The sequence below is a fragment of the Passer domesticus genome, chromosome 5 (genome assembly GCF_036417665.1).
Source record: "Passer domesticus isolate bPasDom1 chromosome 5, bPasDom1.hap1, whole genome shotgun sequence".
NCBI classification, from domain to species: Eukaryota; Metazoa; Chordata; class Aves; order Passeriformes; family Passeridae; genus Passer; species Passer domesticus.
The window spans coordinates 21,772,297-21,792,171 of NC_087478.1; the positions used below are offsets into that span (position 1 = coordinate 21,772,297).

Consider the following 19,875-nt stretch of genomic DNA (forward strand, 5'->3'; position numbering starts at 1 on the left):
AGTTTTTAGCCTTAGATGGAGAGATCATTTTGGGTGTATGCCAGAGCATATATGCTCCATGTATGGAGCACTCACATATATGGAGCTTGTACCCTCTTGTGGGGTGCCACTGTAGTGTGCAGAAATTTTATTTAGACTAAAATTTTTGATTATATTTACACAGCCTATACAGACCTTTATAAAAATAGGTTTTAATTACTTTGATTTTTAATGTGTATCTGAAAACATCATGTATATTTTTTAGTGCTTTATCAGGTTCTCATAGTCTTTATGCAGATAACTATTTGAATTAGGATAAAACCTATTCAATACTAGTCCCTGTTTTTTGGTTTGGTAGGTGTTGCTTATGTTTTGGTTTGGTTTTTGTCTTTATTTACTTGATGGTTACCTCTGTTCTGTGGCTGAAAGTCATCATAATGGGATGTGCATTCACTGTCCCCCTGTCCTTTCTGTCTTACATCTGAATTCCCTGTAGATATGAACTTGGGGTTGTTTGACTTTCCCAGGAGCAGCAGCTCTATGGAGGCTGTTACAAGTTACAGTAGGTGAGTGTAAGCTGGTAGCATCTCTGCACTAGTAGGAAGTGTTTCAGTGATGGGATTCTATGCTGTTCTTGTGTGTGGTTTCTGCATTGGAGGTTTCAGGATTTGAATATTGGCTGTGGTCGTTTTTGTGGCTGTACAAAGACTATTCCAGCAGAACAGGCTCTGGTGATTATGTATGGATTATCTTTACTATCTTTCCTTGGCCCTTCATGCCTCTTTGCGTCTCTGAAAGTAGTTTTCAGAGTAATGACTTTGTTTCTATTCCCACTTCTTGAATGCTTAGTCTCTTGCACAGGAAAGGAAGGAGAACATGATTCTCCTGAGCCTCCAGGTCCTTCACCTCTCTTTCAGGACTGATGTGCTGGAAAAACAGAGTTGGTTAAGCCTCTGCAGTCTGTCAGTGCTGCAAATGCAAGTGTTCCAGGTGTTAGATTAAATGTTCCTGTTGGAAAACTACTGCTTGACAGAGCTGCTGCCTCCCTTTCTTCTCCCTCCTTCCCTTCCAGCCTGTGACCTGTAGTAGAGCAGGCTTAACAAGGAGGTTGCAGGAGACCAGCTCCTGATAACTGACAACATCCATTTTACAGTGAAGGGATGCTGAAGTTGAGTATCTTGGCCACAAGCATGACATATGGAGCAGTAAATGGCTAATGCTTTATTTATTTTTTAAGTTGGCAAGTATATTTACTTTGATTTATTACTCTCTGAAGAGTGTTTTCTGTCAGCATTTCAGCCATTCAGTTTCCCTCAAGGAAGCAACATTTTAGGTTTTTCACAGTTTTTCTGGAGGAAGAAATACTTCAATGAAACTGATGGATTCGTAACAGGATCAAGGCACCACTCCAGTTTTCTGATTACTTCGCATGTCAGACTAAGGAGAGAATGATAGTAATTAGAAATTGCCTACAAAAGGGAAATGCTAAAAGTCACTAGGATTTGCCTTGTAAAGGGTCTCCAGTCCTTAAAACAATCACAGAAAATAGAAAATATCTATAGAAAATATCTCAGCAATGGCCAGGAATACTCTGAGGGAGAAGTTCTGTAAAAGGCACTATCAGGGACTTCCTGGCACAGTTTTGAGTGTGAGACATGACTGTGCTCCTCAGTGAGTTACTCATCTTTACGGCATGAAGCCTCATGGCCCACAGGAAGAAATATTAAGCCTGCTTCAAAACCAAGTCCCTGTTTCTGGCAAAAACCAGAAGCCTGGAAATGCAGGAAGATGCATTTAGCATTCAGACTCTTGTGGGAATTTAACTGGGGACAAGGAATAAGCATTGAAGCCAGTAATAATTTCTAGATTTGAAAGATGGAAATTAGGGGTAATACATTTAAATAACGGTTAGAGGATTTTTTCCCCAGAAAAAAAAAAACTACTTATAGAAGAAGTATTTGTTTTGCAAACCATTATATAGAGAGAGATATAATACTCCCTTTCAGTAGTGGAGAGAAATAACCTCCTGTGTGCGAGTTCAGTGTGCTTGCAGTCATTCAATTCAGAGCATGGCCTTTCATGTGTGTAAACTCATTGTTTTCTCTTATGTTATGGACAGAGATGGGCTTTCTCAGGACAGAAAGCTTGATTCTGCAGTGCCATGATATATAGATGTAGCTAAACAGGAGTGCTCAGCTCCTGGCAGAGCCAGAAGTGGTTTATAAGTAAATCTGGGTAAATAGTTTTCTGTCTTGGGCTGTATTCTGTAATAGGAGAAAATGTTGGGTTTGGCTCTTCTGACTTCTACTACTACCACAAACACTCTTAACTTACACACTGAGAAAGATGGAGAAGTTTCAAATGTTAAGCTTGATGAATGAATTAAATGTTAAAAAAACCTGCAAATTCAGAGTTTTGCAGAGGACACTGTACACTCCCAGATGTATCACTTTCACCACAATCAGTGATTTTTGTGTAAGATTCAGAGATGGCAGAGAATCTCAAGCTTGTTACTCAGTTAAGAGTATAAACCCACTGAAATTTCTTCTGACAGCAGAGAAGTGAAATGCACTTTTAATGAAAATATGTAGTTTTTCTCCCTCTCAGAAATGTTGGTATTAGTCGTAGTGCCCTTAAACATTTTTTATTATAGTTGTTTATTAAGAGAGCATGTGGCATGCTTTCCTGCTTCCAAAGTGAATACTTAGAAAAGTAGATTTCTGTGTTTGCTTTATTTTAAAGCACTCTTTGCATAGCTACTAGGCACTGCAGTGATAGTAGATACATTGCATAGAAGCTCATTAATTTATTTTTTAGAGAAAGCAGTGTTGTTCTAGGAAGCTGTGACTAATGTTTTTCCTCTTCTGGACCTTTGGAGGATGACCATTTTGGTTATTGAAGACCTATGCTGGAGCTCTGTCTGTGCTTAGTGTTGATTTGTAAGGAAGTGCAGTGTGTTGTTCAGCTGTAACAACTGTAAAGATGCAATGTGACATGATGAAGACTAGTAAAACAGGAATCCTCGTTGCAGTACTGTCTTTATTGGATAGACCTTTGCAGAGGGAGGGTATGGGTACAGGTTTCTCCTGAAAATTAACATGAGTATATTTACACACACTTCTTACATATCTCTGTGTGTGTCTACATGCCTAATTCAAGGAGTTAGATTTGGTGAGCAAGTAGAGATTAAGGCAAGAGCAGTAGCTGCCAAGGTATCTGTGACTTACTCAGTTCCAGACCTGTCATTCAGATGAAAGAAAAAGGTGCTATGTAGATGAGTGTTAAAGCCTAACATTTGTGGATTTGGACTCTGTTTTACACTGAGTAAATACATCTTATTTACCCATTAATAGAAAAAAAACTATTTACCATAAGTACATGTTTTGTGTCCTGGATTCCAGAATGAAGTAACCAAATTAGAAGCTGCTAATTGTATCCTACTGATATGTAGGATATATAATGATATGTACATGTATCCTACTGATGGAATTATATATTTGTTCTATTCTATTCTATATTGTGATGTTCTTTCTTTGATTTTCAAATTAAATTAAAATCCATGAAGATTGTAGCTTTAAAGTCATGTGTACTGAGAGCAGAGGGAAGCTCAGTCCACTGACATGGAAGAAAGTTTGGAGTCATGAACGAATGAGAGTGTACTTCTGCTTTAAATAAAAGATAAAAGGATTATTTTTAGTAGGGAACACCAGTTAAAACAGCCTTAAATTCCATGTAGCTTTATCCTGCAGTTCAGGAAGGGTTTATTGATGCTGTAAAGAAGATTCTCCTGCTCTTTTTAATTGCAGCAACCAGTTTTTCTTAAGCATCATTACCAAGGTGTGTACTTCTTCATTTACACTTGTATTTCCTACTTTTAAATAGTTCAAGGGTTATACCTTCTAATAGTAAAAGATATTTAAATGAATCTCTAAGTGTTTGTACAGTTAGACCAGACCTTATATATCTAAATCACTTTGATAAGAATGTAGTTTTCAAGAAAGAAATGTCCCATGATTTTAGCTTTTATAAAATTTACTGCCTGAGTCTTCCATATTTTGTTAAAAAAATGTATTTTTGTTTCCATGTCTTAAATCATGTGAAATTTTAATAATATTTTCAGATGTTCTTTAACTTTGAAAAAAGACTTAACAATATTAAACTTAAAAAAAAAAATTTATTTCAAAGAGGATAAAAAATAGCTAAGACCATTCTGTTTTCTGCAGTATTTTGGAAGCTTGCTTGTAATATTCTGCGTTGAACTGGCCTGTGGTGTTTGGACCTACGAGCAGGAAATAACGGTGAGTCAGAAAAGGAGACTGCATTTTTTCAGCAGAATAAAACTAAGTTTTCCATTAGCTAGCTGTTTTCTAACTGCTGTAATGTTTATCTCTGTTCATTATTCTGACAGTTTAATTTCAACTGATTGCCTTCATTTTAAACAGAGAATTCTCCTGGGAGAGCTTGTCTGTCTGGAAGGCCCTGTCTGGGTTTCTCCTTACCCCCTCTATATTTGAGAGCCAAATACTTCATCCCCCCATTTAAGAACTTAACTTTTTTAATTGTTGCTCAGGCAGGTTCTCATTGAAGTCTTTGATATTTTTGAGGATAAATTAGAACTTCAGGCTTAAATATGGATTTTGAGAGAGGATACAAGAGAATGTGAAGGGATTTTGTCCCGAAAGTTCTTTGTATTTTAAAGAGTGTACTACATTGTAAACAGACAGTGTGCTCTTTCCTTAGAGGACTTGCTGCCTGCTAAAATCTGCACAGTGCCTCCACAAGCTATAAATGCCAGTTTTAAGCAAAACATGTCTTGACTATAAAACACTCTTCTGTAAACTTGTGAAGAGGTTTTATCTCTTGTCCAGTTTTTATAATTACACCAACCTTTAATTTTTCAAACTGAGATCTTGTAGCCATCACGTAAGAAATATAGGTAAGTGTTGAGCAAATTAAACTGAAATGTAACTGCTGGCTGCTGTATCCCTACATCTTGTACTCAGTCTGGTACATTTTTATGAACAGAGGGACAAATATTTTTCTCTCAACTGCCAAGATATGCCCAATATAATGGTCTTTCCAGCAGTGAATGACAATTATATTGCAGTAAGATGTGAGGTAGCTTTCTTGATATTTACACAGTACTTGGACCAAAGGAATTTCTGGCAGATTTGAAGTTACATAGCAGGACTTTGCATCAGAATTCATTCCCTTGCAGTACAGATTCCAGGAGGCTGTTCTAATACAATGGGGATTAAGGCCATTCCTTTGCTTTAAGTGCCAGCTTGTGTTGATTCATTTTAAAATTGGGAATGCAGACAAGAGGCATTCTTCATGTTATGGGCACAGCTGCCCTCTGCAGGGGTTTTGCCAAGGATGATTGTTACAACTAAAATGCATTAATTCCACAAAAATATTGTCAGTGAAATAACATAGCTTTCGCAGCACTGGAACATGCTTTTTCAACCTTCACTATTTAATTGGAAAATATGAAGTTATGATGTGTTTTAATATGACCCCCAAGCTTTTGGTTATCTACTATTCTACTGAAACCCAAACCTGGGACAGTTTGATAAAGGCTGGCACAGCCCTACCACATGTTATGTTACCAGTCATGCTGTTTCCCTTCCGAAGGAAACATTGCTGTCCCTTCAGCCCTTTGCTAAAGGAAGCAGCACTGGATTACATGTCTGCATATACTGGATTACATCTTCTGCAGTGGGTCACAGCAAACACAGTTGCTCTTTTTTTTGCTTTTCTTTGTCTCTTTTCTTCTCTGCCTATGTATATGTATTTTTTTTCCTTCCTCATCTCCTGAAATACTGGTTTAGGTTGGGTCACTTTGGTGGTTGTTTTTTTGTTGTTTTCTCTTTCCATCTGATTTCTTACTATTATTCCCTTTGTCCCAACACTACTGTTCTTCATGTGATGAGGTGGGTTTCTTGCTGCTGAAAATCATAAGGAAGTCTTTAAGAGAACAGTTAATTTTTTTCAGTGGTTCTTCCATACCTGTGCAGGTCATTCCATAGAATATGCTTCCTCCTACTTATAACCTCCTTCTAACCTTATAACTTCCCTCTTATAACCACAGAGTTGTCTTGATATCATGCTGGTTTCAGTGTAGCATTAAATCACATGAGCCCCTGGTGGGCTTCAGAGATCAGTTTGCATTAGTGTAGGTGGGTGTGTAGTGTAGTGTGCGTGATGTTGTCAGAAATGTCACTGAGGTGTAACTGCCTCTGCTGATCAGTATGGGCTTTCCTTGGTATGTGGACAAGTTGCTCTAAGGGTCCTTGCATAAACAGCTTTCCTTCTAGCTCATGATAGTTCTCAGTACGTAGTGTGCCTCATGACTAATTTATTCCACCCACAAGATTGAAAAGCCAGTGTGGGTCCTTGGCTTATTTATGCATTGATCAAGCTTTGATAGTCACTAGAAAAATAATAATGAGTAATTAGATCTCAGTGGCAGACTGAGCTTTATAGAACTTAGGTTGAAATCAAAGCAGCATCTCTAGTTTTTGTTTGTCTGCACATGAGTATTGGGTATAGTCAAACAAATGCATCTCTATCATGTATTATTGTGCACTAGTGTGTATATGAGGTGACAGGAAGATATTTAATAGATACATCAGTGTACCTATTACCTGTACAGTTTTACCTGTTGGCATTCTTGCAACAAACACACAGATTCTGAAATCCCTCCTTAGCTCCAGCATTCAAATCACTTTCCTACAGTGGGGTTTACATTGTTTCACTTAATTTCTGTCTCTCACTTATTAAGTATTTTTTTCCCTGCTTTCCATTGATTTCCTAAAGAAGTTGGATGTATTCTGTTGTGGACATAACCTTGGAATGTGTTTAACTCAAGTAAGTTAAAAAAATATTCTAAGCAATATTTGCTTAATTGCAGCACTGTCAAATATTATCCAAAGAAAGCAGAGTGCTAGCTTACAATGCAGACGAAAGAGAAATGCATTGAGTATGAAACGAAATTAATTATAGTGACCTGTGTAAATGTTTCTGATACAAATATTCTGTGATAATGCTTTTATGTATTTAGTACTCTACTGCTAACTTATTTTTCATGTGAACCATTGTGAGTTCATTGCAAAAATCTGCTAAGTGAAAGGCACGTAAATTTCTGGGACCTTATTAATACATTGAAGATCTGAAGCTTTACTAGGGCATCAAAAATGTAGTATCACTTAGCAGTGATAATGAAATGTTATCAAATGTTCCAAATTGTATTAGGAGTTTAGGCAGGCAGTGATTGTCTCTATATTTTTGCAGAGCATCTAGCACAGTGAAGACCAGGTTCCTTGGAAAGTATTGTGCAAATTTTCTTTTCTTAGATAACATTTTTTGCTATTTACAGAATGTCCTTACTGTTAGCTTCAAATTGAATAGGAGAGCAAAGTCATGGCTGCTAGAGGAGCTGGCTCCCCTCCCATCCAAGTGACAGCTGACATTGCAATTGTTGTTTCTTTCACCATGACTATTAAATCTAATAGAGACTAGTAAAACTCAGAATGGATGGTATGTGGTGACATAGAATGGTGACTGCAGTCTTCAGATCCTTGTTTTGTTTTGGCACACTGAAATTGTGCTGCTGAGTTGAAGTGAGGTTTTGATTTTGACTCATAACTTCACTGTATGCCAGGTGCTATAGCACTTGCCTCTGTTTGTTTGCAAGAAATTCGTAACTGAGGTGTCATATTAAGACAATGGAGTGCTACAGCACTTCACTTCTGGGTTGTCACAGTTGAATGAAAAATACTTCAGAAATCCTTTCAGAAGAGAAGATATTCACAAGGCTGTGAGTGTGTTTGGGGAAAAAAGGTCATAGGGCCTTGTCTACACTTCCTCGTTGCTGTTCTTGAGCAAGTTACTGAAATGGAGCACATTCAGGACTCCAGACAAAGACAAAAAATGTCTGAAAAAACTCCAGGGGTAGAATTCATGTCAATTAATTTTACATGTGTGGAAGTTAGACATTTAAATCAAGGTTTTTCACCTTAGACAGTTAAGTAGATTTGAGACGTCAAGGGAATTATTCATCTGCTCTGTTTAAATTATTTATCTTGAGATGAATTTCCCCATTTGGCTGTCTGTTTATTTCTATTATCTAAGACAACACCAGGGGGGATACCTAAACTAGGGCAGACAAAGACATCCCTGATGACGTTGATGGGACTCAGTTCAAGTTTTATGCCAAGTAAAAAATCTGGTAATGATATAAATAAATTGTACCAAATCATCCCTGAATGTCTCCAAAATGTAACTGCTTTTCATTGTACTTTAATTTGTAAGCAAAGGACACAACTTTTCCTTGATATTTTAAGAAAGGCTTGTAAAGCATTAGTATAATAAAAATTGCAACACTTGTTTTCCTGTTTGTTTGTGTACACAGTTATTTTAGTCATTGCACTGGAAAGATCTCAGTACAGATGGAACCTGCTGATCCACTGTGTCAGTCACTTCTCTCTCCTTGCTCCAGGTTCCAGTGCAGTGGTCCGATATGATCACACTGAAAGCCAGGATGACCAATTATGGCTTACCTAGGTACCAGTGGCTGACCCATGCTTGGAATTTCTTCCAGAGGGAGGTAAGATGATAGTTAATTCATGAACTAAAAGAGTACCTCAGCTCAGTGAAAAGGTTTGGCTTTAATTGAGTAGGCAAAATAAATGCAAGTTCATTTGGTATGAAACACTGTAGTGTCTTTTAACATCACTTGATATCCAGTTCTTTGGTTTTTGTAGGCCCTAAAGGTACTTAAACACTGAAACCAGAATGTTAATAAATTAATTTAAATTGCTAATATTCCCATATCCTTTCTCAGTAAGGTTAGGACACCAGTACCTTTTAGGATTATGATAGCATTAAAGGATATGATGTATGTAAAATTAAAAATCTGCAGGTAAAGTAAAATGACTGTGTCTATATGTTGTTTTAATATTAAACTGTGCTCCCCTTCCCATAGGCTCTGTTAGTTTCCTTTCATGGAGCTGTCATGGTTAAGATATGTTTAGCTGGAAAGGAATGAGAAAGGAAGTTTCCAAAAAGATGCCAACACTGTCTCTTTGGCCGAGGTTTGTGAAAGTGATGAGGGTTTTTATTTCCTTTGACTGGGGGGTGGGAGACAAACCAAAAAGCTTCCTTGTGTATTCACAGCTTTGCCCTCTAGCCTACAAAAATTCAGAACTGTTTTTATAGAATGAAGTATTATGTTACAGAAACATGAAATTGCCCAAGGTAAAACCCATTAACTCCAAATATAACTCACGTGCAGGAAGAGAGTTCTTTAAATGCCTGTCATTGTGCTGCCCTTGTTGAAATGTTGAAATCTATCATTGTTGCACAGATTTCCTGTTTATTTAAACATTTCCTGGCAGCACTTGGTTAGTCTGTATTTATATTAAAACCTGGAAGAAAGAGGTTACACACCAGCACCCCCCTCCTCCCCCACCCAGTTCCTTGCTCTGGCCATGTGAATGCTCTGAGTAATTCTTCATATGCAGTTAGAGTGTTTATGTCTGTTATGTATCTGAGATAATACAATCAAATGGTCACAATCAATTTGCCTTGAATAGAGCTGGTACTGTATCTTAGTTGGAATGTGTAGGTTGATCAAATTAAATACTACCTCCTCTCCTAGTTGTTGTCATTTCATCATAATGACTGGTTATAATATGAATATTAATAATAAAACTTCAACTAAGCCCTAGTTTTTCTAGGGGAGAAGAATTTCCTTTAGAAGTTAGAAGAAGTTTTAGAAACTAGATTTTCATTCTGGCACCTGTGACCAGATGAATGATTTGGGGAACTGAGAAAACTCTTTTACAATTTCTGCTTCACTGGTGGGCTCTCATTTATATTCCATCTACTCACAGTTTAGATGCTGGATATATGAGCCTGGCATGTGCTTTATGTCTGAATAAGCACTTGTAGCCCTTCTACAGTCAGCAGAATTGTAATTGCAATTCTGTTCAAATCTGTGTTGCAATTTCAAATCTGTTCTGTTCAAATCTGTGTTGCAATTTCTGTTCAGAGGTTCAGCCCTGATCAGCTTGGTATTCTTTCTTCTGTATCTTTTAACATCTGAGGGAGATGGGAAATGTGTTCTCCCCCAGTTTTCTTGCTGGTCTGAAATCAAAATTGTGACTATGGTAGGGAAGATGGAAAAGGTCAGCAAAGAAGAGCTTGGTGGGGGAAGAAAAGATAGAAGAGAACAAAGATACAAGAAAAGGGTGTTTAATGAGGTGGTCTTTGCAGTTGCAATGAGAAGCCAAAGCTTGAGATTTCCTTAAAGTCCAGTGCTGGGAGGAGTTTGAGTAACAAACCAGTAAAAACTGAGACATGTGAGCTGTGGTATAGAAGGGAGAAGTGAGAATTTTAAGAGGACCAGTGTATTAAAGGTGCAGTGTGTGCCAGCATGTCTGAGCACTGATCTGCTTGATTGTGAACAATGAGTGGTGTGGAATACAGGACCCTGGCTCTGAAGCAGGTAGAGAGGGGCAGCTGTGTTCCCAAGCCTGTGGATCAAAGGACTCAGGGAATTACTTACACTCAGGCTGGTCCTGGAGGACGTTCAGGCAGAGAAAGGCAGCATCTTGTTTCTGCAGCAAAGCATCTTTTCAGTCATGTCAAGTCCACATCCAGTGCCAAACCAGATCTAATGTAGCTGCTTCACCATTTTCTGTGTGAAAGCAGCTGCTAATGTGGGAGACTGGTCATTTGGCTTTTAATCTCAGGGTGTACTTTGCAGAGAAGAAGACAGGTTGTTGTTGGTCCTGGTGGGTTTTATAGCCAATTATAGCTCATCTGCTTTGCAGCCAAACTTCTTATTTTTGTGGTTGATTCTGTTGCAGTATTTATTTTAATGTGGTACCTCTTCCTTCCATTTTCAGTTTTCTTTTCAGCGTTTGTGATTTTTATACATATTTGCTTACTCTTTTAATTTTTTTTATGTTCAGGTAAATCTGTGCTTATTCTGTTTTCAGTAAATGTGTGTGTATTTGTACCCTTGCAAGAACAGTCCTCACTAGTATGACCTTTTTCTGCTACTCCTTTCAGCCACAGGTGTACTTGTTCATTAGTCCCCATTTTGACATGAAATTGTGTTAGTTCCTTGTAGTAAAGATAGGACAATCCAGAGATAGGACAATTTTGTGAAGCATCCTTTGAGGGAGCAATTGGGATTTAAAGGACAGAGCAGTATTGTTGGCTGTTTCTGAAGTATTCATTGGTCACTACGTTACGTTTTTCATGTTGCTTCTATGTCAAAGTACAGCAAAACAAGATACATGGAAGCATTCATAGATGTTTTTAGTTCTATGTAAATATTTTGAAAGTTGGTATTAGGAACTTGGTTAGGTTTTTTGATGACCTACTTAACCTGTTGAAGAAGTAGCATCATTATTACTGATTTTGGCTAATCCTTCCTTTGCAGTTTAAATGTTGTGGAGTGGTGTACTTCACAGACTGGCTGGAAATGACAGAATTGGACTGGCCACCTGACTCCTGTTGTGTCACAGAGTTCCCAGGATGCTCTAAGCAGGCACATCACAAGGACCTCAGTGACCTTTATCAGGAGGTAAGGAGAAAAGTATGAATATGTTGGAAGGTTTTGTACATTCTTCCTGAGCCAATAATTTTTCAAATTCATCATTTGAAATGCAATGGATAGTTTTTTTGTAGAGTAGTTGTGTTTATGGAAAGTGTTTATGGTTATTATTTGCTAATGCCGAAGCAGAGGGAGAAAAGAAAGAAGAACAAACCCATGCACCCACCCACCCTTACCTGGAAATGAGATGAGTTAGTGGCAATGCCATTAAAACCTGAGATGTACTTGAAATTTGAAGTGTTTGTTTTATATTGGTTAGGTTGAAGTTCAAATTTGTTCCAATCCAAAAGTTATAAATTAGGTGTGACGTAATGGCCAGGTTCCATCCCATCAAACTACCACAGGGTAAGTGGAAGAGTACTTTAGTGAATTGTACAGTGAAGGATGCTTTTGGTAATTCCTTTAAAAGATAAGAGCTCTCTTGTTAACAGAAATCCTGTCAGGAGGCAGATAATTGGATTGTTGTACTCTGAGCATGTGTAGAAACTTGTTGTGAAAATGCTCTTTCTACATTACAGTATGATCATTTAAAAAGAATTACAAAGAAAGCCTTAAAACAAGGCAAGGACCTGTTTGAAGTGGGTAAGGGAGGTCATGATAGTAGCAAGGTATTACCATTTTTAGGGTGAAAATTAAAAAAAACAAGAAAATATGCTCTTTACTAAACAGAGCAGAGTTTTCTCTGTTCTCACAAATACTGTCTAAAGTCACCTTTTTCTGAAAACTACTTTGTTAGCCACCTTTTTTTTTTACGCTAGCAAATCTCTGAAGACCTGTAATTGTACATTCAGTAACAATAGAATGACCAAGTAGTCCAACAGCAGACAGAAAGCATGGCTCAGTCACGTAGCTGTGAGTATCTGAGAAGAGGTGCAATCTTTATTGGATTGCTTTTAGAGTAATACAGGGTGCATAGGGTAGTAACACAGGGTCCCAGGCCTGGGAATCATGCTTTCAGATGCTGCAGCATGAACATTTCTCCAGTGGATGGTGCAGCTCTGCATTATGGAAGAGTAACCAAAGAACCATTTTATTTTCTCCCAATCTCAGAGGCTGTTTAAGACCTGTTCTTATAAGAATCTGTTGCATGGGTCCTGTTAAGGAGCTATGCAGCAGCACTCTGAAGCAGAGGGAATTCGCTATATAAACAAACCAAAATGAATATTAGCTATTGTCAGGAAACAGTTACGTTTTGGGGAAATTGATTTGTGTGGTATTGACTCTATGAACAGAAATTATTTAATCTAATCTGGACTTTTTGACATCTGTTTTAGGAGGTTGTGTGCTTCCACTAGGAAGAGAGAGGATAGAGCTGCCAAAAGGCAGGTGCCTCAAAAGGCCAGTCTGTGCTAGGAACCTTAAAGATGGTGGCAGAAGTTGTTTTTTTTCCCACCAGCTACTTGTAGACCTTCTCTTGCCTTTTGGCAAGGCTCACAGCACTGACAGCACTGGTTATGCTTTAGGAGTGTCAGTCCCTGAATGAGAAAGGCATTCAGGCTTCTTCTGCCAGTCCCTTACGTGTTTTGAAAAGCTAAAAATTGTGGCTCACTGTGCAATAATGGTTGCTTTTTTTAATACTGTTGCTACCATACACACAAGTCTGTTGTAGAGAGCCTCCAAGGAGTATATAGAACTGTGCAGAACATTCATTTGCTCCCTGCCTGAAAAGGCAGGAGTATGTAAGCAGTGTCACTCAATGAAAAACTGCTGTTTGAGCACAGGAAGCTCAGAAATTTCTGAGAAGTATTAGTTATTGGAATGTAGTGTCCAAAGTGCAAGGTTTTCTTGTCTCACCTCTTTTGCTAACATTTCATGCCCATGCCATATTCCAGGAAAATGGCTCTTTGAGCACTTCATGTGATCAAGTTCTTTTGATTCTATTTGGAGAAAATTAATAGCCAAAGATGATTATTATGTAGGACATAAGGGCTGTGTTAAGACCTTCTTGATAAAAGAATATCTGCTTTGCTTTTTTTTCCAAAAGAAATCTGAAGGGCACACTTGTGGTTCATCCCTTATTGTACCACAGACCATTTTGCATAGATTCAGCAGTTAGCAAAAATTTATTTTTGGTTCTCCACAGCAGAATCCATTCCAAAAAGGGACAGGCTGTGTTTGGTAGTATCAGCCACAAAAATACTTCATTTCTGTTGGAGATACATACAGTATTTTATTGGCAAGATATTTCTTTGTGTGGTGCTTGCCTGTTACAGTATGCAGTATGCTTACAGACTCTTACAGTATGCTTGCTAATAAGTTTATCAGTATTATGCAAAACCAGCTTACACTTCCAAGACTAATCTGCCTAACTTCTGCTTTGGAGAACTGAGGGAAAAAAAAAACTTTTTTAGAAAGTGATTCAAACCAAACTTGCATAGTCTGGTGGTTTGAGAGGGAGCCTGATAAGATTAGCCTCGCTAGCCTAAAATTGGTTTATGTAAATATTTGGCAAGTCCATTCTGGTACTTCAGAAAAATTCTTTGTAATACTTCAGAAAACTGAAGTTTGGTGTGTCTGGGACTGATAAATGTGGTTTTTTGTAGCTGTGCTGTGATTTTTTGCTGGGAACTTTATCTATAGTCTAAGTTGGAATCCTTCACAATTTAATTTTTGCAGAAAGAAAGGTGACTTACAGTTCTGCTTGAAAGTACTTTTGGCAGGAGTCATATTTTCCCTGCTGGATATTGAAAGCTATTTTTCAGTTTCTTGAATTGCTTTTATTCTAATGAGCTTTGCCTTTGGTGCAGTTTCATGAACAGACTGACCTTAGGGCATGGTTGTGGGGGAAATGTGAAGATGATGATGTGGCCTTGGAGGTTTGTTGTGGTCTGAGGACAAGAGGATCTCTGCCCATCTTGTGATTGGGAGCTGCAGTGTAGATAAAATGATTGGTGGGAATCGATATCTTAAAAAATCCAACTTGCATGTTCAATATTTTCTTTTGGTTTCTGATATAGTTTCGAGTATACTTAAAATTCACTTTAATTAAATTAATTTTACCTCAATTTTGGTTTGTTTTAATATTTAATTTTACAACTTGCTTTAATATACTTTTGAGTATACTCAGAATTTGGATGTACAAAAGATTTGTTGAGTTTGCTAATGGCTTATCTTTTCTGCTCAGTGGAGTGCTTTATTTCAGTTCAGATTCTTAATTCTATGATGATTCTTACTTCTTTACTTCTATGATTAAGTAAATCAGTAATATATGCTAAATAAGAAATACATTCTTTTTTCTATCTCAAGACTGAAAGTATAACACAAATGAATCAGGCCTTTAATCTCTAGCTTTGTAGGAGTCTGAAGCTGATTCTCCTGAATGATTGCTGCAAAGTTTTATACTATATTTGATTTGTCAACAAGAGCTCCCCATTTAGTGACAAGCTTTTGCTGAGGGAAGTGTATTTATGTACTGTTTAATTGCAGGCTGCCAACTATGGAAGTGTCACATAAGCAGAAATAAAATGCATGAATGTGAAATTAACAAGGCTGGCTGTGTTTTCTCAGTTTTGAAACTGATTTTGAACACGTATTAGAGCAGAGCTCCAAGAACATCATTGAATGGAGGAAAACAGTCTACCTAGACTGGGCACAATTTATCTCAGTTACGTGTCTGTGTACTGCAGGAGATGTAGGCATTAATGTTATTGCTCTCTGTTAGTGGGTGTTTTCTCTAGGCAACAAATGAACTAAGTTTGAATATTGCTGTGGTGGAACATTTTAAAATTGTGACCAGCATGCACCTTTATCTGTTTAAGTTAGAAGTTTTAAAATACAGCCAGTTTCTCTGTAATTAACAACAAATTTGGGAAGTGATATAGCTGCAACTGCCTTCCAATTGAAGAAAAGAAGATGCCAATGTGATCATTTTTGTCCCCCCATCAAGTCCAATTACATTGCTTTTGCTGCAGTGTTGCTTCTTTTTCATTTGAAATTTCAAAGAATACATGCTTGCTCCTTTTTGTGTGTCTTTGCTGATGTTTAGAAAATGAAGCAATAAAACAAGCAAAGACATCGAGATTCTATAATTTATTCTGGTGGAATTATCATAGAGTACATTAATTTTATTTAGATCCTAAATGAAAATCTGTTGACTACAGTGTGAATTCTGTGTGTGTGGCAAAAATTGGACCTTACATCAAATACTTTTAGGACTGTAGCATTTTAAATTGGCTTTGGGGAAATTAGCTTTGGGGAATTTAAGTGTGATTGAAAAGTGTTATTTATCATGTCCTGTCTTCAGATTTCATCACTTTGATCGATTGCTTTATTTTCTTAGAAAAGCTATAAGAAATATGAAGTAAGGATATAAATACAAAAAATAGCATTCTCAAGACAGTGCCCATTTTGATGGATTCCTGCTGTCTGTGTCTGGGACCAGTGCCCATCCAGTTTGTTACTCTGAGTTTCCCCTTGATATGTATGTTACTTTGATAATTGTGCTGTGAAACCCTGCAAGGCTTAGAATAGAGAATAAGCATCATGCAGAGCAGCAGAGGCCCCTCTCTTCCTGGTTTTATCGTCTCTAAGACTGACATCACCCTTACTGAGTGATGAGCGTTGTAACTTGTGCTTGCACTGCCAAACAGCAGTTTCCAAAGCTGCTGCCTCTGTGGATCTGTACAGCCTTACACAGGCTTGGGAGCTTTTCTGAGGCCTTATGTGGTAGTTGGCCTTGTAAGCAAACTGGAGCCTGCACTGAAGGTTTGGAAAGAGCTAAATTCCATTTCTGTGAACATCAGCTTACAATGCTTTAACATAGTCTTCATGGGATGTTTTCTGATGAGGTTACACAGGTCCGTAGGTATTTCCTACAATACTGTTTTAGCTTCAGGGTGTAGTATTAGGTGTAGGAAAAGTCTAAAAGAGTTTAAAATAATTGACAACTTTGAAGATCTTCAATTTAAAGAGAGAAACAAGATAATAAAAAGGATTTAAATGCATTTTAAACCTTCACAAAATCAGTTCAGTTTCTCTTACAATTAGTGAGAGTTAATAGTAATTCAGATTAACTTTGAGTGATTTCTGAAAAGTAGCACAGATATCTTTCGGTAAAGTTTCTGTGTAAGAGATGAGAAAACTTAAAGTTAGCATTATGGAAGCAGTTAAAAAGTAGGCAAAATAATGTTCAAAATATTGTTTGAAGGAAGTGAGAGATTCTTGTGAGCCAGAAAAGACAGCAGTGAGTAGGATGAGCTAACCCTGGGAACTGCAACCCAAATAATACTGACTGTTTTTTAATCTATTTTTGTTTTATAGGGATGTGGTAAAAAAATGTACACTTTCTTGAGAGGGACAAAGCAGTTGCAAGTGCTGAGATTCCTGGGAATCTCTATTGGAGTAATGCAGATCCTGGCTATGATCCTCACTATTACTTTGCTGTGGGCCCTGTACTATGACAGAAGGGATCCCAGAGCAGATCAGATCATGGCACTGAAGAGTGATACCTCGCAGGAGCTGTCATGTCATTCCATGGAGCTGCTGAAACCAAGCCTGACCAGGATCTTTGAGCATACATCCATGGCCAACAGCTTTAATACACACTTTGAGATGGAGGAGCTATAAGCAATGCAATGAATCTGTCAAGTCACAGAGGATTTTTTCTTTTGTTGTTACTTCTGTTCTGTTCCATCCAGTCTTCTTATGTGTCAGAAACCAGCTAATGAATGGAAGTGAAGGAGACCAACAAAGAAAGATGAGCCTGTTGCCAGCCTCTTAGCCATGTCCTCAGCGGTGAAAAAGAGTTGATTTTGTGTGTTCATTTTTTAAAAGGCACTCATTCAGGTGGGCACGGTAATACTTACTGTCACAAGCTGTGTGAAGTGTAAAACACTGACTCAATCACAGGTAGACTGAACCTGCAAGGAAGCATCATGGAAGAGAAATATTCATCTTCTGAAGAAACAACTGTGCTTTGAGCAAACAAAATGTGACTTCAGCTGAAATAGACTTTTAATAAGCCATTTGGAAAATGTCTTTATCAGGGATCTATGTATGTATAATTGTGTGTTTTCATGTGTGCATGGAAAGCAGAGCTACAATTCAAGTTAATACTTGGATTAAAAATTTGTAAAAAGGGCAAGATTTTCTTTTTTCTAACAAAACCTTTATCTTAGTTTTTGTTCTTAAAGATGTTCTAAAACTTCTATTTTTATCTAACATAATGGTTTTTTAGTTTAAAATATATTAAACAGGGATTGAAAACAAAACTATTGCTATGGACAATAGCCTTTAGTTTTCTGGAGAATTCTTCATTCAAACAGTTTGTTCTGTGGACTGTTTCTTAGTAAAAAGGAAGAAAACTTTAAACATTCTTTCCAAAATGGGAATCAGTATGGGAGTAGCACATTTTTATAGGTAAATCTTTTCTCCTGTCCATGATTCCCCTGAAGCTAGAAACAAAAGACTGCAATAAAAATGCTTACAGTTCTGGATGCTATTGCAATAATTGTAAAAGTACATGAGGAAAAATTTTACTTTTGTGAGTGCTTCATTAAGAACTCTCTGGTGGCTTAAAATGCCAGCCGGAAACAGATTAAAATGTATTTATTGAGGTGGGGAAAGTGCATTTTACTGTATTTTTATGAACAATGTCTATGTCATAGGATTATTTTTGCAATTGGCCACGCTCTTGAAATATATATTTGTTCCACTGAGTGTAGTAGTTTGTGGCAAATGGGCTTTTTACATAATATTACATTTAAAAAATTAGTTCATTTGTTTTGGAATTTGTAAAAGAAAAAACAAGGTGTGATTTGGTAGACAATAAAATTACTTTTCTCTTAACTTCTGTAATGGCTTTTATTTTTTTTTTAGTCCTAGAGTGGGAGTGCTTTGGATGGGCATTGGGAGGGTCCTCCTGCTGGTGTGGGTTAATTTGACTTACCCATTCCACTTACTCTGTTGTGGAGAAACTGCAATATTGGTATAATTTTTTAATTTTTTTTTATTGCTTCTGAGAAAACTTCTTAAGGGCTTGTGAAATTAAGCACTTCAGTTGTGTGGGCTATTTGCTTTTCAGCAGTCTGCTTCTGGGTATAATTATTTCAAGGGTACTATTGCAAGCAAGATTACTTTTCTGCTTTTGTACTTCTACAGAAGCTAATACTTATTTTGGGAGGTAAAAAGAAGATCAAAGGAGAGACCATCCCAAAATTTTGCTTGGAGTGTCTTCGTCAGGAATACATTCTTATGTTCTGCTTGGGAAGCCTTGTCCAGGTGTTGCTGAACAAGGTAGAGCCGAGTTCCACCCCTCCCACTGCTCAGCCTGGCTGGCGATGCCTGAGCTAAGGGTGGGGTTCCTGCTGAGGAGCAGGTGTCTGGCAAAGTCTGAGTGCAGAGCAACTCCAGCCTTCAGAGTGCCACTGGCACCAGTGCTGCTACACAGTGCATTGAGTCAGCATTTGCCCCTGTTTAAAAACAAAACAAAAAAAAGTCCACACAAACCACAAATCGTGGAATCTTGATTATGGATTACGTGTACACAGCTACATTTGGCAGCGAATTACTGCTGAATGTAGGGAATTTCACTTAAGTAATGTAAAAAGAAATATACAATTCCCTTTTTCCAGGAAACCTCAGCCCTTAAAGTTTTACCCCAGGAGTGTCTGTGGAAGCCATACTTAGCCATGCTTCAAATATTCCTAGTTTTTCCATACAAGGACTGTTCAGATGGTCATGGGGGTTGCCTGTGTATCTTCTTGTATCCAGCTTAGAGCTCGTCAAGGGAAAAATAGGGCAAGCCAAGCTAGGGGGTTGTGTTGGGATTCAGAGATGCTTCGAGCCCAGGTCATTTGGTTTTAAGCTGTCTGGGTGCTGAGGTAGCACTGCATTCAGGGGTAGTCAGGTTTCTTTAACAGCAGAGGGATTGCTTTGGGGAGGCCTCCTTTGACACAGAGCCAACCTTCCAAAGCAGTGTTTATGGACCTCCACAACAATGAACAGTCAGGAAAACCTCACTTGGGCTTGGCTACCCAAATCCTGAGCCGGTCTACATTCTGGGAAAGAATATTTCTATTTTGAGTATTTAACCACATTTGCAGAAATAGGTCTCATCTGTAAATTGGAACACTTCAAGAATTTTTTCGTTGACTGCTCAGGCTATCAGGTGCCTGTTTTTCTAGGGCTTCTTCAAAGAGGTTTAAAATTAATTGGCTAGGCTGCGGTGAGCCTGCTCTTTTCCTGCGGAGCTTTAGAATCTATGTAGGAGAGAGACTGCTTGGCAAGAAGGAACATTTAGAGATACTTGAGGCAGTGAAAACTACTTC

The 19,875-nt window shown here is 37.8% G+C and overlaps 1 protein-coding gene across 4 annotated transcripts in view; it reads left to right on the plus strand.

The window, feature by feature from the left end:
• The window catches only part of TSPAN12 (tetraspanin 12), a 40,823-nt gene extending 22,429 nt beyond the window's left edge, over positions 1-18,394 (plus strand). For 2 of the 4 annotated variants that reach the window (XM_064422301.1, XM_064422302.1), the window contains exons 5-9: positions 4,203-4,277; positions 6,799-6,849; positions 8,480-8,587; positions 11,435-11,578; positions 16,868-18,394. In XM_064422301.1, coding sequence (XP_064278371.1) covers positions 4,203-4,277; positions 6,799-6,849; positions 8,480-8,587; positions 11,435-11,578; positions 16,868-17,173 — 684 coding nt within the window. In that variant the 3' untranslated portion in view covers positions 17,174-18,394. The other 2 variants (XM_064422305.1, XM_064422303.1) reach the window with 2 other exon arrangements.
• Positions 18,395-19,875: the final 1,481 nt, after the last annotated feature.